Genomic DNA, 18,543 nt, shown 5'->3' with positions numbered 1-18,543 from the left:
CCAACCAAACAAAAGTCTATCAGAAGCCAGCTCAGCAAACACAACTGCCATACTGATGAGCGGAGAGTAGCACAAACAGGGAAGGTGGCAAGGACAGAAGGCTGGAAGCTTCGTTTATGCAGCTCTCCAGAGGAAACGTGTGACTCATTAGCAGCAGTGGATTGAAGGCAGCGCTCATCTTATCCAAATATCTCAATCCATTTTTTTAATCCTTGTCTTTAAGCGTTGATCAGAGCTGTAAATGGTTATTATTTGATAATGTATTTGATATTCTTGTACCTGCTAACAAAGTGTGAATAGCAAAGATTTCATTTCCTCCTACCTGTAAAAATGTCACATATGCATTAAAACTACAGATTGTACACAAGATACAGGAGATGTGTTTGGGAGTTTTTAAATTAGCTTGTAGTCATGTGTGGTGCATTTTTCTAAATGGAAACTTTTTTTGTTGTTGTTGCCATTATTTGTCTACACACACACAGAGTCACACAAATGGAAAGAGAATTAACAGAACTGTCGGTGAACTGTAGCGGTAGGTGCCACGCAGAAAGACACAAGCCAGAGAAAAACCGAGAGACAATTTCGCCAGTGCCTCACTCGCACGAAGGACATAATAGCGCTGAAAGCAAAACGACTCAATGAAACAGGAAAAGTGTATTTCTTGGAATCCACTTACACTCAAATTACAGTGACATTCTTGGCAGAGCTTTCTGCGCAGGGGTAACAAAATGTACTGCAGCAAAAAGAACATTAGGGACACTTATCAGAGCTACGACACACACACAAAAAAAACTATTAACATGCAAAAAGGCCAAAATCAAATAAACCAAAGAAAAGACAAAATAAGGGGCCTATTTTCTTGGCAACATTGCGCTCCAGCTTCTTGTGCTTTTCTTCTTTCTTTTTTTTCCCTCTCCCCCTCCTGCCCTTCGTCACTAGGTTAAGTTACAGACATGAGGTGAAGGAATGAGGGAGGCAATGTGGTAACACACTGTACCATGAGGAGCGAGATGCTGGCTCTCCCAGACATGGTGTGCACCAAGCGAGAACCCTTCTGTGGCCCCACATAGGCAAACACACACAAAGAAACACACACGATACTTGGGTAGTATATGTAGTGCACATATACAGAACAATCCACGAGCATACAAGCAAATGATATGATTGCATTCTCCTGAGGATAGATACGTGCACGCGTGCGCTCTCTGGTTAACTTCCTTCCTTCCTTCCTCCCTCCCTTGTCGGCTCCACATGTGTCCTGTCATATCTCCTTCAGACCATAATTGTCCCAACTTATGGTGTTTCTTCCTTCAAGCCACAGTTTAGGGGAAGTGAAATCCTTCTAAGTGACTGTCACAATGCATCAGCCTCACTCCCCCCCACCCCCATCTCTCTTCTTCAGTCCCCTGGCTGCCTTCTTGCATCCCCGCTCACTATCCTTCACTTTAAGTGTTTTTTTCTTACTGAGATGCTACACTGGCATTTTCACTTTGTCGCTCTCTGTCACTCTGTCTGCTTTTTTCTTTTCTTTTTGTGCAGTCACCCTCCCGTCACACGTCAGGTCTTACCCCTGTGTCTTTCCCTGAAATCCCCCCCCCCCGTTTGACTTGAATGGAGAGCTTTAGTCACAACATCACGCTGCCATTACGCCCTCCCTGTGACTCACCTCTTTGCATAATCCTTGTTCCCCTGGATTGCATGAACCGAGGTACTTCCCATTTCCTTTGAAGGGACAAGTGACTCCTTGACATGCTATTGCACACAAAAACATGTGGCACAGAGACGAGCCAAGGGCGACAAAGGTCGTGACCCAGTGCAGCGAGGCATGTATCACTTCTGCTCTGCCTCTAACTGTGTTGCTCACTCCCCTGTCACCCAGCAGAGAAGACACACAAACACACTGTATTCACATAATCAACGGCTGGCCTTTCCTATCAACCAGACATACTTCTCATTCCATGTTGTTTTTGTTTTTTTGCAGACCACTGTATTAGTATCATTCTTATTTGTGTTATGGTATATCGATAAATCTGGCATTTGTTGCTTCAGTTCACCAATTAACAGTTTGGTCTGTAAAATCAGAAAAACAAAAAACTGTTTAAAACCCAGAGACGTTCAGTTTGATGTCATATAAGACTGCCAAAACACAACATATGAAAGGAGGAGCCAACAAGTTGTCAGTGTAGCCATTTAAACTTCCAAAACCAACAATTGGCTAAATTACTCAAACTTTTTATAAGGATTAAAGGATTAGATTAACATGTCAACATGCAAACTAGCTAGTGAGGTTTGTGCTTGCTTTTTGTGCCACAGTGAGGTGCACGTGTGTTTGCACCAGTGTGTACTGTATGTGTGCTTAGGTGCTTTCTACTCTTAGGTGTTTTTCTGGCACATTATTGAGTATTTTATTGATACTATGAGCAGACCAGTCGCCCATCAACCTTTCATCGGCCAGTCATGCGCAGTGAGGGAACGGACTTGTGGCGGGGGATCTGGCATAGATGGATACTTGGCAGGGGAGGAGGGGTAGATGGGTGGTCACTCACTCATCACTTGGATACAGTCCGACTCTTAGTGTGCGTGTGTGTTTGTGTGTGAAATCACAAGAAGGTCAGTCACTGGTCACCAGATGTTAACTGTTGGGCTGAATTACAGAAAACTAGAAAGTGGGGGGACAGTCTCCGGTTACTCCGCTCACTCACTTTCTCTCTCATGCACTTGCACTCAATACAACAAACCATGAGAGTGATGGGTGATAATGGAGCAGACACTAACAAATCTGCACCTCTTGGCTAGGGACTCGGCCTCAGAAAGCAGACAGCCTGTCCCACTCGTAAGCCCAAGTATAACACAGCACTCCACATTCAGCAGACAGAGAGACCAGTGACCCTTACTGTACACCGCTCGGTTTCCAGAAGCACTCATTTGTTGTCGAATGACATTCACACCGGTGGAATTCGCTGCGGTTACCCTGTGGATGTATAAGCCATTGCCTCGCTCCACAGGAGCGGGGTGAGTTTTAAATACAGCGAGCTGCTCAGAACCTTGTCACTGTGTGTGGCCTTACAATGTGCAGGCTACTGCTGCTCTGGATATTAACTCTTCTGTATGTCTGGCTATTAAATACCAATCCCCAACCACACACATACCACTTCCCCTTTAAGTCTCAAACTCAGGGACACAACAGTTTTGGCTAGCGAGCATAGTGTGGGCCACGAGAAGGAGAGAAAAACCAACTGTTCTCTTTAGGTGAGACCTTCCAGCTGGAGAGAGGACTCGAGGAAAAAGCCAGGACAACCGAGGGAGCAAAGTTTGGAGCACTTGTGTCTGTGCAGTAAAAGAGTGTGTGAATGTCTTTCACACGGGGAGAGGAGTCAAGAATGTGGAAACAGAGCAGAAAAGGAGGGAAAATCAGCGTTTGAGTAAGGCGAGAGAAGTAACAAGGATGGTGTAAAAGAGGGGGGAAAAAGGGTAAAATTGTCAAATCAAAAAAAGGAAAGAAAATAGAAGAAAGACCAGCAACTGGACTGATCCTGCTAATTCAGCACTTTAACAAATCAATGCCACTTGAGGAGAACAATCCGCACCCTGAGCTCAGCTAGACGCATCAGTGAAACTGGAGGCGTGTTTGTGTGTGTCTGTGCGCCTGGAGGGTTGATGATGGTGGTGTGAGGTCGTCCACAATAGTCCACATTAAGGTCCAGTAATGTGTTAATTTATAACTCTATCACCCCAGACGCCTGCATTATCCATCTGTGTCACACGCTAGGCCTACTGTATCTATCATCCGGAGGGGGAAATGACCAGTCCAGAGAGATTAAGTCACCGGTCGCACAATTTCTTCTTTTCCCCCCGCTTCTTTCTTTTCCCTTTAGCCTTATCTATTGCATTCCTCTGCACCCCCTTCATCTGGTACTTAGTTCCCCAGGTCAGGGTGATCAATTAGGGCTTGACAGACTTCTCAACCCCCGTCTCACTGGAGCTCCAGAAGCCCTGCCGATGTCCATGTCTACCCAAAGACAGAGCACTTACACTTGGCTTTAACACCCTACCCCTCCCCTGGCCCTGGAGGCTTGTACGGTGGCTGTTTGAATATCTGTGATCAGAGCCCGAATTACATTTCACCATAACCTCTGTGAACTCAGAACTTGTTATCACTTACGGGAGATTGAAAAAACAGATTGTAATAATAAATTTGCGTGTGGCTGCGCGTGAGCAGAGAGCATAAAAATTGGCCCCATTTGAAAAGACCCTTGACGCATATAAGTCATTGACACATAACCCAGTCCGTCATAACACTACTAGAGCTGTAATTTTACAGGTTTCCACCACCGGGTCTGGGCAATAATGTTGATATTTCCATAAAATATTATGTAGTGGGAAAGTATACTTTTTCCCCTATGATGGAATGCATTACATTTGTCACAACATGCAAACAACATACTGTATTTCTTCAGTAAACATAGCAAAGTGTGTATGTATAGGTGTGTGTGTATGTTTGTCAGTTTGCATTTGTGCCGGTGGTTCACATTCTCTATGTCAGTAGCAGCAGGCACTAATAACACACAGGGGTAAATGATCAATACTCGCCCTCTCTATTCAATTTCACAAGATCACTGCTATCACCGGACACACACAAACTCCGGCGCACATGTAAATGCACCGAGACGAATGTAAAACAAAGAGCCTTTCACTAACAAATGTAGCCAGAGGGCTGGCTAAAACAGGAGAATTGGCTTTGTTGTGAATGCAAGCAGAGCATTAATATTTATTTTCTTAGAAATGCTCCCCTCTGTCTTGGGAGGACGGTAGTGAACATGAGAGGCAAAAAGAGGCTTTTGGTGAAGGGGGAGTGATAGGAAAGACAAGCTGGCAATTACACCTTTAAAGAGTGCAACAGTCATCACTAGAGAAGAAAGGGAATCTGGCCATTAAGACTAAGTGGATGTCTATTAGATCATGGAGGTATGGAGGTGGGCATTTACCATCAGTCCAACTCAGAGACAACCTTGTCTACCCCTGGATCACGCCAAAGGCAGCGAGTCTAGAGCAAAGCCAACACGTTGGCATCATTTAAAGTTTTTCATAAAGTTAAAATGCGTTCCGTTTTCTTAAATAATCAGCTGGCTAAACTTTCGGAAATTCGCCCGCTCTCTTTTTAAAACTATTTATTCCAAGAATGTTTTCCAGAGACATCACCTCTGCGCATTGAAGGCAATTAAAAAACTATCAAAGTCACCACCCAGTCCTATGAGATCAAACCAACCCTCTGCCCTCTTTCTACTTCTCTCTCTGTCCCCTTCACCCCCCCGCCCCCTCGTTCCCTAGTGTAAACCCCCCCCCCATTCTTATCACTGCGGTACAGTTAATCCTCCGCCTCTCCTCCTCCTTCCATCGCAGAGTCCCTCAGGGGGTACGCGGGAGGCTAAAAGGCGGGAGCACATTTGCCACTTGCCTGCGACACATAATACGGAGCAGGCAATCAACTTTGGCTTGACATGTATTTGCTCATCTCTGGGACACACACACACACACAACACCTAGTCCCACCCTCCACCCCCCCACAACAAGGACTGCTGGGAAATTGAGGGGTGAGGGTGGGGGGATGGTTTGAGGGAGGGTTGGGGGGGTAAGACTAAATTAACACTTGACATTCAATACGGTCAGGTCCTTAATTGGCCAGGGCCTTCCTGAGAAGGCAATTTTCTATTCCCTAAACTGCCCCCGCACTGCGCCATGTGCCAGTGTCATCTGTGTATGTATGCCTGCGAGTGTGTGTGTGTGTCTGTGTGTGTGTGTGAGAGAGAGGAACAGCGAAATTGTATCTGTGTGTAAGTATGTGCCAGAGAGGAAAACTAAGTGTATGCATATATCTGTGTGTGGCTGTGTGTTTGAGCCCGGGCCCCTGTCCTGAGAGAGGCCCTCTCCGGTCCCTTCCCTCTCTCTAATGAGGCTGGATGAATTAGCGCTACGTGACATGATTTGAACAGCGGTGGCTGCCCCCCAACACCCCCCTCCTCCCTTCCTCGCCCTCCCTCCTCTCCTCATCTTTGTCCTTCTCTCCTTCTCATCCCCTTGCTCTTTTTTTTCCTTAAAGCAGTGACAGGCATCTGGTGGCCAAAAGAATGCCAGGAGCAACCCCGCGGCTCTCGCCTTTATGCATGCTGCCACCGCTTTATACCACTCACCCACACACACACACCACACGCACAGATGCGCGCACAAACACATACAGAGAAACCTATGTAATCTACACAGAATGAAACACTTTCGCCTTCCTCACCAGTCCTTTTCCACTCACTCGCACACACGCAGTCTCCCTTGCACTTCCCTGCGGATTCAGTTACAGTTGATGTTATTACAGCTTTCAACCTGAGAGGTATTAGGCTTCCTTTAACAGATCTGACAGCATTTACAACACAGGCAAGTCGACGCCTCTAATCGCCTCTGTGACTTCAGCCTATTACCAATTGATCTCAAAGAGAGCCTCCTCCTCACCTTCTGACTGATGCACAAGCTGTCGGCTCCTTTTCTTTTCCTTTGTCATAAAGCACTATCTTCGCCGCCGCATCCTGTAAACTCCACTGCTCTTTAAATAGTGTCATTTCTAATGACATTTTGTATTATTTACGCTCATTGATCAGGCAGAAAGGATCACCTTTGCCCTAATGGGATTTTAGCAATGGACAAGATGGTGAATTTATGATGAAAAACAGCGGTAAATCTAGGTGATAAATCCTTTTCGGCCACCCTTTACAAATCTAAACTGATCAACAAGCTGTGAGGTAATGGCCTGAATAAAAGAAACAAAAGCTGCAGATTTTTTTTTCCTTTGGATTTGGCGGAAACATATCAAATAGATTAAATGCCATAAAATATTAAATGCTAGTCAGAGTCACACACATCATGCAGCAGACAAAGCTCTAACAAAGCACTTATCGCTAAGAGTGTTTCCCGACAAAGGAAGAGGCAGCTCAGGCCATTTACAGAGAAAACATCAGCACCAAGAAAGCAAGCGTATATATATATATATATATATATATATATATATATATATATATGTGTGTGTGTGTGTGTGTGTGTTTGTGGGGCCGCTTGTGTGCCTGCCAGTGCACAAGTAAACAACGGAGATACATCTTCCACTTTTAACACACACAAAAACTGCGTTTTCCTTACAAGAATTCTCACTCCATCCAGCTGTTTGCTTTAGTTGCACAACAAATATCCAGAAAGTGTGACGCCAGAGGTCATTCATGGTGGCTCGCCACCACTGGGTTGACCAATTGATGTCAATCACGGTAGGCAAATTAGATCATTTGTGACTTAACTGACATTACAGACACTGCTGCTCAATATGTGATCACGTTCAGTCATTTTCTGTTGTGAGTGTGTGTGGCGGGGGTGTGGGGTTGTTGGGGGAAGGGGGGGATGTCACACTTAAATGAACAGGTATGCTCAGTGACAACACACAATGCTTCTTCTATCTAGCCCACACACACACACACACACACACACACACACACACACACACACACACATACATACACGCACGCACACAGCAGTATTTCACTGCACGGGCGCATACACACACACAACACGTACTCACAAAAACAAAAAGCCACCCAGAGTCTCAGCTTGCCAGAAAAAAACACAAGCTGTGGGATGCCAATGCAGCTGCATTTAACAGTGGCCATTAAACGTTATTAATCCAACAGCGCAAACATCTTTACAAAGTCAGCAGAGAGCACAAACAAACGCTTACACATGTTGCTTTAACACTTTGCTCACAAGGAAAAAGAAGGCGAGAGGGAAAAAAGTAGCTAACGGGTTTAGACTCGAGTTTAGAGGCTTTTTATTCAGTGGGTTAAAATGACAGCATTGTTAAGAAGCAATTTACACAATCTGCACAAAGAAAATCACTGTACTTTATATCTGTGTGTATGTGCGTGCATGTGTAATACGTGCGCACTATGTACATTGGCTACAAGCCTACCACAGCCTGTACCACTAGCCTCCCTTCTCCAGAACCTCCCTAAAAAATCCTCCCTGGGCTTCGAGCAATCAAACCTCCATGGTAAGTTGGAGACAGAACAGAACGGAGCGGGGAGATAGATGGAGAATAAAACATTGGAGCACAAGAGAGGAGGAAAAAAAGGAAGAAAGAAATGAAATGAAACAGAAAATAGTGAAAGGGGGGGGGGGGGGGGGGCCTCCTCCACCTCCACCGTTCACAGACACGGTTCCATGTATTCATTAAAAGATGAAACATATTTATTCTTGCCTGAGTGCAGCTCTCTTCACCTCACATGTGAATTGTGGACATGAAATCTGTGTTACCTTTTGGAAAAACCATTTTCTTTGAACAACAACTTTGGTAATTTGCCAACACAGCACTGTACAGTAGGCCTGCACGCACACACACACACCCATACACACAGTATATGTCAGATTAGCAGAAGAAAGAGACAGAGTCAAGTGCGAGACCTGAACAAAATTACCATCATTATCCATAACCATAAATAAGCCTGATGATGATGGTTTTAACAATAATAATAGCAATTCACTCTGAGTGCTTTTTCAAATAACAGTGACAGCATTAGCTACATCGCCAACAGAAAAATGAAAGGCTCGGTGCCTTGAGAGCTCTTCTTCTTTGCCACTGCTGATGGGGCAAATTGGCAGGCAGAGCGAATAGACAGGGGTCCTTAAAGACGGATGTAAAAATAGTAGGCTTTCGATTTGCCCGCTGCGTTGGCGCAACTCCAAGGAAAACAAAATAACAGGAGTTGAGGAATAACAGGAAAAGGGAGAAGCCATGGTGAAAGTATGCCCAAGTTCCTGTCACTTAGCACAGGTCACACCTAATGTCACCTTCCTCTGGATACAGAACAATGTCTCTACCATATGGCCACGTCTTAAAATACCACAGGCAAAATAAATGGATTTCTGATGGTCCACCCCGCTGGTGGCTCGGGTCACCTGTGGCAGCGCCGTCCCTTTCCCGGCTCTCGACGCCACAGCAACCCCTGGTAATACCACTCGCACAAACACACACTTACAAGAACTACACTTCAAGCCTTTTATAGCTGCCTGGATCCCGGTGACAGCTGCTGCATTCCTGCCGTGTCAGTGTGTGTGTGTGTGCTGCTGCCCTGGCCCTGTATTCATGTCCCCCTCATTAGCCAGTGGTGGGGTGGTGACATCCTGAGCGACTAGCCCTTCAAACACACACATTTCCTCTTCACACCGGCGACTTCACCGTACTGCAGGAAACTGCCCAAAGACAAATGACTCACAGCCGTGTTTTGAAAGACACGTAGAAAATGAAAGAAGGAAAAACACAGTAAAAAGACGGGTGTTCCACTGCTTACGCGGACATCAGCAGATAAAAAAAAAAAAACAGCATAAAGCGTTTCAATGCAATCTACATGACAACAGTTGTATTTAAAAATACATAACACTGTAAACCATTTTCCCAGTGCCGTAAGAAACTAATCACACACACACACCCCACACACATGTGCTGCTGAGTATAGCTCACATTTTGAATAACCACGCTGATTTATTCCAAATGAATAAAACCTACGTAAATCTTTCTGGCCTGAAATACTTCATGAATTTCCTCAGTGCTACGCGGTGTTGACATCTTCTACTCAGATTACTGGTATTTTATTGATTGACTTTGTCAAAAAAAAGCGACTCGCAATAAATAAAGAACAACAGAAGGAAATGGAATACTGTATTTCTTTGATTTTACATGCCCACACAAGAGTAAGAGAGGTCCCTGGGAAAGACTCAGCTCCAGTAGATTTTACCACTCATCCCACTGATAAAGCCAGAGCATATGGCTGTGCATTTCTATCGCTCCTCACCCATAAAATGCACCCTATGCTTCCATATGATACAGACCCCCCCATTCACCATGGTGGTGAGGCACCTGTCTCCTCAGGACAAACAGGAAACAGCTGACATGGAGCCTGTGAGTGATGCTCACATGATGCTTATTGATCGTTGTTTGCCCCAGGTCTTGCACACAGAGTCAGGGTCAGTGCTTACCCATAACGCTGGGCCTGCAGGGCATTATTGCACAGCTACAGAGGTTCCTGCCTGACCTGAGATACACGAGATCAGGGTGCCGTATTTTATTTTTGAAAGGACAGCATATAAATGAATTGAAAATTAAAATCTATCATACGGATTTTAAGATGGTGAGTGAAAGAAAGGAGAATATATGTGCACGCGTGAAGAGTCAGTCAACTGTCCAAGAAATAGAGTGGAAAATGGTGGAATTAAAAGCGTGGCTATTGATGTTACCCACTAGACAAGCAGTATGTAAAACAGAAATTTAAAAAGCTGGCATAGTTATCGTATGTATACATGTACCTTCAGACATACTGGGCGATGCACTTTCTGAGAGAAAAAGATTTTGAAACGCCAGTTGGAACTAGTTTAAAGTAAAAATGTTGTGGACGTCATATCTCCCTGGTTGGCACTTGGGTAAATATAGTGGGGACCGCAGCATGAATGGGACCTTGTGCATCCTCCCACCTCATCAAACCAGATGGGCTCTTACTAGAGCACGCATACAGCAAATATACTAGTAGCCGTGCCCACCTTCCTGCTCGGTCTTACTCTCGTATTGCTCTCCTGCAGAAATAACGCCGCCTTTACAAAACGCATCATCATACACACAAAGACTGCGTTGGATGCCAGCTCGCTCAAAAATCACAGCGTCCATTCTCAGCTCTGCCTATGTTATCTGGATGTTCTTAACTGGTGCGCAGCAGTAATACGTGAATTAGGCAGTATAAGAGGACAAGTTTAGATCGAGGGATAAGCGCTTTATCAGGGTCATCTATTCTGTTGAAGCTTTGAAGCTTTTCCAGTCAGGTTACCAGACCAAAACACTGATTAAAAAGGCATAACCAAGAAAACACTGTGCTTCTTCTGTCCTTGTGTCTTATGATGAGTCGTAATCCTGCACGGTATATAAAGTGAACACGCTCAAAATGTTCCCCAGTTACACAGATTTAGTCTCAGGAGCCTTTTGTGCAAAGACAGTAGCTGCATAAAAACCATCTGATTTCGTCTTTGAGCATTCGATCTGCTGCTGGTGAAGAGTTTCAAGTGAGAAAGACAGTGGCGAAGAAGACACAGAGCAGAAAGTGTGAAGGTAGGGGAAGAGGAAGAGGGCTGAAAAAGCGAGGGCAGAAGAAGAAGCTGTGAGAGACAAAGACGTAAAAGTAGAAGAAGAAAAAGAAAAAGTAGTAATGGGGGAAGTGGTGCGTGTCTTTTCTGCAAATCTCCTCTTTCACCTCTGCTCTCCTCCAGCTCTCCAGCCAGGGCCAGCCAAGAGACACTTCACCTCGCACCCGCACACACATGGAGCCCGATCCAATACACAGAGACGCACACACACACACACACACACAGGGAGGATACACACACACTCTCACATCCTTAGTAACACGCTTACACTCACACAACTGGCATATGAGTGCTTAGCCACCCACTCAGAAAAATAAATGGCAAACCCACAGACACCAACTCTTTAGCGCACACATAAACGTCACGCACACACACACACACACACAGACACACACTTGACACCAGATACATGTATGTATAGACATCCATATGCTCCGTGTGCAACGACCCATCAAAGACAGACATGGAAATAATAACAGCGAGTGTAACCACACACATGCGCACACGTTCACCGATTGTGGGTAATTCTACACATATGCATCAAATCACTGCCTCCAAGTCCAACACAACAGTAAGAAGCAATGCATATGCACCACATATGCAACATACAACACGACTTTACCCCACCGTGTAAAACAACGGTTGCCTCCAGCCTCCCTACACACACACACGCACACACACTGCTATAAATCTATCATTGTGTTAATAGGCAGATTAGCGTCTACTCTGAACTGCGCTGAAGAGGATAATATCTACCTAATTTCTTCAGTCAGACAAAACCAAGCAGAGCATGTTTTTCCACAAATATGTCCATCATCATGCTCTGAGCGCTAACAGAATTCACTTCCAACCGTTTGGCATAAACAGACAGCGCTGGGCTGGCTGCACAACGCTGTAACGAAATATATGGAACAAGGGAAAATCAACCAACAGGACTGTGATGTTGATCCAAGCGAAATAAATAAATAAATAAACATGACAAAAAGAGGAAAAGGAAGAGAAATGGAAAGAAAAATTGTAATATTAGAGGAAATAAAGTCAGGCTTTCAAATCTTTGAGAGGATGTTTGGAGACAAGAAGCCAGCAGATTTGTAAGAATTAAAAAAGACATATAAATATATATATATTAGTTATAAATTTAATTTACTGACATTAAATTAAAGTAATTTCCATATCCTAAAATTGTAAATGCTACAGTGAAAGAATAAAATGCTGCAAATCTGAGTGAGTGTTTGTTTAAAATATTATTTTAAATCCTAAGAAAAAAATTGCCACAAAAAGCTATATAAGATATAAAATTTCTGTTATTATTTCTATTGTTTTAACGCTGATTATTATTGGTATTTGAATTAATTTTTTGGCGTTTTTGTGTTATCTAGTTATAAATGATATGTCTGTGTTATCCACCCCTGCTGTGTCCATAGGTGGATAAAAAGAGTCTCGGTGTGAGATGAAGCAGGCAGCACTGAGAGCAGACAGAAGTCAGGCAAGCTGTAATGCCACTGTACCTCTTCCAGATCTCGGCCCATAGTCGACCTGTCGCACTTCAAAGGAAGCCGCGTTACAGCACCCTTGCAAAAAGAAAAGGAAGAGGCTATTTTAGAGATGGTTTTAAACTGGAGATATACACTGATTTTTTCCCCCCACCCCTTTTGAGGTCTGCACCGAGCCTGGGTGGCTCCATCAGATCCTCAGGTGGAGATGAAGGCACATTTTTACAAGCTTCTCTAATCCTTGACTTGTTCCCACGTTCCTCCGACTTGAAGCGGAGAAGACAATAAAAAAGGGGGGGAAAGGAGAGAGAGAAACGCGGCCTCCGGCTGCTGTATTGTGGAGGAAACATCCCTGATGAGCCAATTAGACTCGTAGTATCACTTAACTCTGGAGTTTTTAACTTGCAGAGGGTCGATATTCATAGCCACTCATGTACAGCAGCGGGTCAATTAAGGCTCCAAATATTATCACTCCGTAATGCCTGGAATTAATTACACTCGCGACTAATGTTTGTATTTTTTCCGCCATAAAAGCAATTAGGAGAGTTCCCTTCTCGCATTGTTTTGTAAAATGTGCACTGATTTTTTTTAACACGAGGAAGCTGAGAAAATAGGTCGTATTTATTGAATCCATTTCATTGATTTCATTTAAATTGCATGCTGTTTATGCCCTTTCCTGTTGACACTTGCGTGGATTATAGAGGATGTAAATCTCCTGCTGTGTGGCTTAGAAAAAAAAGAGTTTGCTCAAAGATTAAAAACCTACTAAGGCCTTTTATGAAAGGTGTAAATTTGTTCGACTGCACAAATGCCTCAATATCCAACGCTGTTAATTTCGTTTGCTTTAGAAAAATCACGCAACGATTTAAAAATAAATAAATAAATAAATAAAGAAGAAGAAGAGAAAAGAAAAAGGAAAAAAATACCATTGTATCAATATGCAATCTCACACTCCACATTTAATAAAACATAAGGAAAAATATTTAATTCACCTGTATTTTTCATTTGTTTCTTCAATCCAAACAGCATCGCCTGTGGCCAAATATTTTTAAAAGAAAATGCCTCGTGTCTTGAAAAACATCCAAGTGAATATGAAATAAATACATTCATTAATTGCCAATAAAAATCTATGAAAAACGATTAAAATTCGGCAGCAATACAGGCATTATTTATTAAATTCAAAGTGGTTTTTAAATATTTTCTTTAGGTTTAAGCAATTTTCTCCACGCCATATAAGACACGTGCTGCTTTTTTATGATGAAAAAAATGAAACTAGTGATTCGGATTTGGATGCAACAGAAAAAAATAAATGTCTGTGCTTCACTTTCTTTGCACTCTTCAGTCACGGATGCTTGTCCACGAGCTAATCAAACACCTGCTGCAAACCGCAGGTTATTTACGTAATTAACAGGATGGCTTTAAAATAGGAAAATCACTGCCTTCCTATCACAAGAGACATTTCCTACGTTTCGACAGTGCTTCTTTGTGTGTGTTTGATTTACAAGGAATTCCAAAAGGTATTGCCAAATGGGTTTTGTTGTTGTTGTTATGTTTTGTTTTTGTTATTTTGGAGATGTCCCTGCATCTCATCACAGCCGCTTCTCCAAAACGCACTGCGCACAAATCTTTTTTTTTATGTCTCTATCGATCAGATGGAGATGTGATGTAACTAAACTTTTATAAAATCCTGCATCTATCTGTCACCTGGTTGATCTTTACGGGAGATGGGGTTTTTTTTTTTTTTAACACAAGCCCATAACGCATTTCTCTCCAACACCCCAGGGTGCGCCAGGCTCGGCAAACACAAAGTCATTATCGGTTAGATTCCAATAAGGCGAGTCTGTCAAGGAACAGGCTTCCTTCGGAGAATTTATGTCATGCCTACTAAACATGAGAAGATGTCTTCTAAGTAGTGCGAGGAAGGATAAATAACAGCGAGTCCCACAGCTGATTATATTGAAACAACGGTGCGCATTTGTAAAAAGGATTGGGGACGCAAACTTGGGGTCCCAGCAGATGCTGAGCGCAAGGGCCCATCCACCTGCTCGTACCGGGAGAGGAGAAGAGAAGCGGTTCGCTGACCCCTGCAACCCATCCACTAATTCGTGTATCAATAGTTTGCATGATCGTTACTTTAGGAAGATTTTGAGGGGGTGGGGAAGATAAAACGTGATAAGCACGAAAGGTGTGAGGATGTAAAGGGAAACACTATTGATTTACGTATCTAATAAATTTGAGGGCTTTAAAGATCAACCTGACTAAAACAAAAAAAAGGTGGAGGTTGTTTTTCTCCTAAAACTATTTCGTGGAAAGCTGCTTTAACAAAATGTGTCTTTACTAAAAGTTACACCGGGATTCTTGTTCTTTTTTAAAAAAAAAAAAAAAATCCCAAAACATCGTTTTCATCTTCACGATTCGACCTCTGGGGGTTAAACAAAACAAAAACAAAACGGACTCCAAGTGCCGTCAAGGTGACAGAATATGTTTCTCATCACTTACAGCACGGAGCCGCGGCGAAGCTGTTGCGCAAGAGCCGCTATGGCCCGAGTGCGTAACAGCGTGTGCATGGTACGGAGAGTCTGCAGGTCCCGCTATGATTAACTGCAACCTAACAACCATCCTCTATCTTTACTGTCTTCCCCTCACGCGGACGTGTGCGCGAACGGACGCACACAAGCACACACGCGCGCGCGCACACACGCGCGCACATACACTTGCTCGGAGCTGGACATTCCTATCCCCCCTCTCCGTACCTGATATTTATCCAACGAAACCACTTCATCCCTGTCATGTTTCTAACTTTAGAGACGACATTAAAAACCTAAAAAATAAAAAAAAGGCTACAGAACGAAGAGGAACACCAGCGACAGCAGCAGAGGAATGTCGGGAGGAAATCTTCGACTGTCCTCAGCCGCTGCGGGCTCTCTGTTATCATCACTACTTTTCCTGGCCAGCCAGGATTCATTCATGGCTCCTTTGCTGTTCCGTAGCCGCGCGAGGGGCTTCCTGCTTCGGCCACACGAAGTCAATTAGCCGGTCCCAGAGGGGTGCCCCTTCCCGAGTCTTTATCGGCGCTGGGGTTACCAAAACACGCCTATAGCTTGCTTTTTAAAACTCCTCTCCGCTCTCACACCAATTACTGAGACAGAAGGCATGTGTGTAACAAGAGGCAAGGAATCATGTCGCAAGCTGTGCAAATTTTATATTAACATGTTTTTGCAAATACATAAAATGTGCTATTTTTTGCCCTTTTTAAAAAAATAAAAGAAAATGACAAATGCATTGAATAAATTTTGAAAAAGTGACAGATGACAGAGAGAGAGGGAAAATGCATGAATTGAAATACTTTACAGCAGGTTTGTGTAAAAGAGCAACACAAAAAGCATGAAATCAATGTTCCAAAAAGAAAAGGGAAAGTTACAAAAAATCTGCTGCAAAATTGACTCTTAACTTAAAATATCACAAACAAGACACCACGAAACCACTGGTTCCCCCCACCACCTCCACCCACCCACCCCAACATGAACTTACACATACACCTACACATGCAGACGTACACCAACACTTTCTTGGATCAGGAACCAGTAAATACTGTGAGAGTAAACACAAATCAGGAGAAGGAAAATGAACATTTGGCCTTAAAGATGGAAAAGAAAGAAGGAAGACAGGAGGAGGCAGAGATGGAGAAGATGGAGGGGTGAGGCTGAGCGACGTACCTGCTGGGACATTCTGTAGAGGAGGTTGCTGTCAGTGCTCTGTTGCTGCCATGTCCCCATGAAGCCCGGCTGCTCAGCACTAGGCGGTCTGGTGCTGAACTGCATGGAGCTCGCGCCTGCTCCCTCAGCGCTGCTGCTAACGATGCTTACGCCACCCAGACCACTTCTGCTGCTGGTGGTGCTGCTGCTACTACTACTGTGGCTACTTGAGATGATGCTCGTGCAAATGCCAGCTGTGTCCGTGGGTCCGTTAGCCTTAGCTGGAGGTGGCCTGGGCGACTCTGGGTCTCTGCTGGGCTCTGGTGGGACCGTGTCACACTCACTGCCTCTCACATCCAACTCTGCCTCCTTGGACTTAGACAGAGAGAGGGAGAGACAGAGAGGGAGGGCGGCAGCGATGTGGGAGTGTGAAGGAGGAGAGAAGAAAAAGAAGTCAGTGAAGGTGGGTTCTTTTGGGGTTATGTTGCCTTTTAAAAAAATCTAGCTTGGTTCCTGCTTGCTGAGGAGGATAACAGCAAGAGGCAAGATGAGGAAGTAGATGTATGTGTGCGTGTGTATGTGTGTGAGGTTTCTTGGCAGCTCCGGTGGCAGAGCAGTGAATGTGGAGTTAATTCTCGTGAAGGGAGAGAGAAGAGGGCTTGTGGTGAATTTCCTCGGGGGCCTCGTCTTGGACAGGGGAAGATGAGCGGAGCACTGGAGGTGAAGAGGGACGAGGAAAAGGATGGAGGTGAGGAGGGAGGTTGATGAGAAGGTGAGCAAGAATGGAGTAAAACAAAAAAAAAGGAGGGGATTATGGGAATTAAGGCGAGGGGGTGCATGTTGTTGCCTTTGGCCTGACTTTTTTTTTCTTTTCTTTTTTTACTTTTTGCTGTAATCCATCTGTCAGTCATTTTGTACTTGGACACGGAGTGAACAGAAACACACACTTGGATGCAAACATACACAGTGGAACGCATGTTTACCTGCATGCACACACATGGACACACTCACGTAATATTTGAAGAAGAAAAAAAAAGAAAAGTAGGAAAGTAAAAGTTAAGCAACCTGGGAAGTGCCACCACCAGACTCAGCAGTGAATATCCACACAGAAATACAATCAGAAATAAATTCAAGCTTGAGAAGGCAACAAATAGTGTGCTGTAAGTACAACAGAGATATATCTTACACTCTAGACTTTAAAAAAAAAACACATACAGCAAAAAAAATTGTGAAATTTAAAAATACTGTTTCACTGTTTTCCCAAAAATTTGTCAAACAACCAAAAAAACATATTTAAAGTCCAGTTAAAAAAAAAAAAGTCCCATAAACGTCCATGAAAGCAAACAGCCGAGCCAATAAAAAGCTTGAATTTATCTTACCATCAATTCTGTGTCTGTCCCAGCAAAGTGAAGATGAGGTGTGGGAGTGAGCCACCAGCAATCCAGCTCTCCTTGCCTCCCGCTCCTCTCTCTCTCTCTCTCCTTTTCTCTCTCCCTTAGCCTCTCTCTCTCTCTGTGTCTCTGTGAATGTGTCCCTCTCTCAACGTCTGTGCTGCCGACTGTCCTCTCTCTTTCCCTCTCCTCTTGCCTCTCTCTCTCTCTCTGACTCCTCTGTACTCCGCCGCAGCCACGGAGGAACTGAACTGAGCGCCTGAGCGTGTGTGTGTGTGTGTGTGTGTGCGAGAGCGAGCCAGTGAGAGAGACGGTGGCTCGCTGAGTGTGTGTGCGAGACTGAGAGAGAGAGAGAGAGTGTGTGTGTGTCAGGCCAGTGCAGCTCAACTGAGTCAACTCCGCCGCTCCACTGTGAGATGCTCAGTGACATCGTGCTGCACACTTCGACACACTTGCACGCAGACACACACACACACACACACCCCTCCTCTGCTAGACGCAGATAGGTGGGGGCAAGCTCCCTCACAGATCGGGAGGAGGGGAGCGTTTGTCTCCCCCCGCCTTATTACCATTTGCGCTGCGAGCGGCCAGCACGTCTCAGAGCAACTTAGTTCTCCTGTGGGACCGTCCTGCCACACACGCATATGAACGCACACAGACCCCCCCCACACACACACAGCTATACACAGTGCTAAGCAAAGGAGCTGAGTTGTTGCCTTCCATGTGAAAAAAGAGCCACTTCTGTTTGGTGTTTTC

The 18,543-nt window shown here is 44.4% G+C and overlaps 1 protein-coding gene across 3 annotated transcripts in view; it reads right to left on the bottom strand.

Annotated features, from left to right (window-relative positions):
- bnc2 (basonuclin zinc finger protein 2) overlaps positions 1 to 18,323 on the bottom strand; it is an 89,669-nt gene extending 71,346 nt beyond the window's left edge. For 2 of the 3 annotated variants that reach the window (XM_085459100.1, XM_085459101.1), the window contains exons 1-2: positions 17,776 to 18,323; positions 16,418 to 16,771 (exon numbers count right to left, since the gene is read on the bottom strand). In XM_085459100.1, the coding sequence (XP_085315226.1) occupies positions 16,418 to 16,771; positions 17,776 to 17,778 (357 nt within the window). In that variant the 5' untranslated portion in view covers positions 17,779 to 18,323. Of the gene's footprint in view, positions 1 to 12,716; positions 12,797 to 16,417; positions 16,772 to 17,775 lie in introns of those variants that run through there. The other variant, XM_085459102.1, reaches the window with a different exon arrangement.
- Positions 18,324 to 18,543: the final 220 nt, after the last annotated feature.

The sequence above is a fragment of the Copadichromis virginalis genome, linkage group LG6, assembly GCF_057382275.1.
Source record: "Copadichromis virginalis isolate Kocher_CV1m ecotype Utaka linkage group LG6, C_Virginalis_male_GT1.1, whole genome shotgun sequence".
Taxonomy (NCBI): Eukaryota; Metazoa; Chordata; class Actinopteri; order Cichliformes; family Cichlidae; genus Copadichromis; species Copadichromis virginalis.
This window is presented reverse-complemented; position numbering and strand designations above follow the sequence as displayed.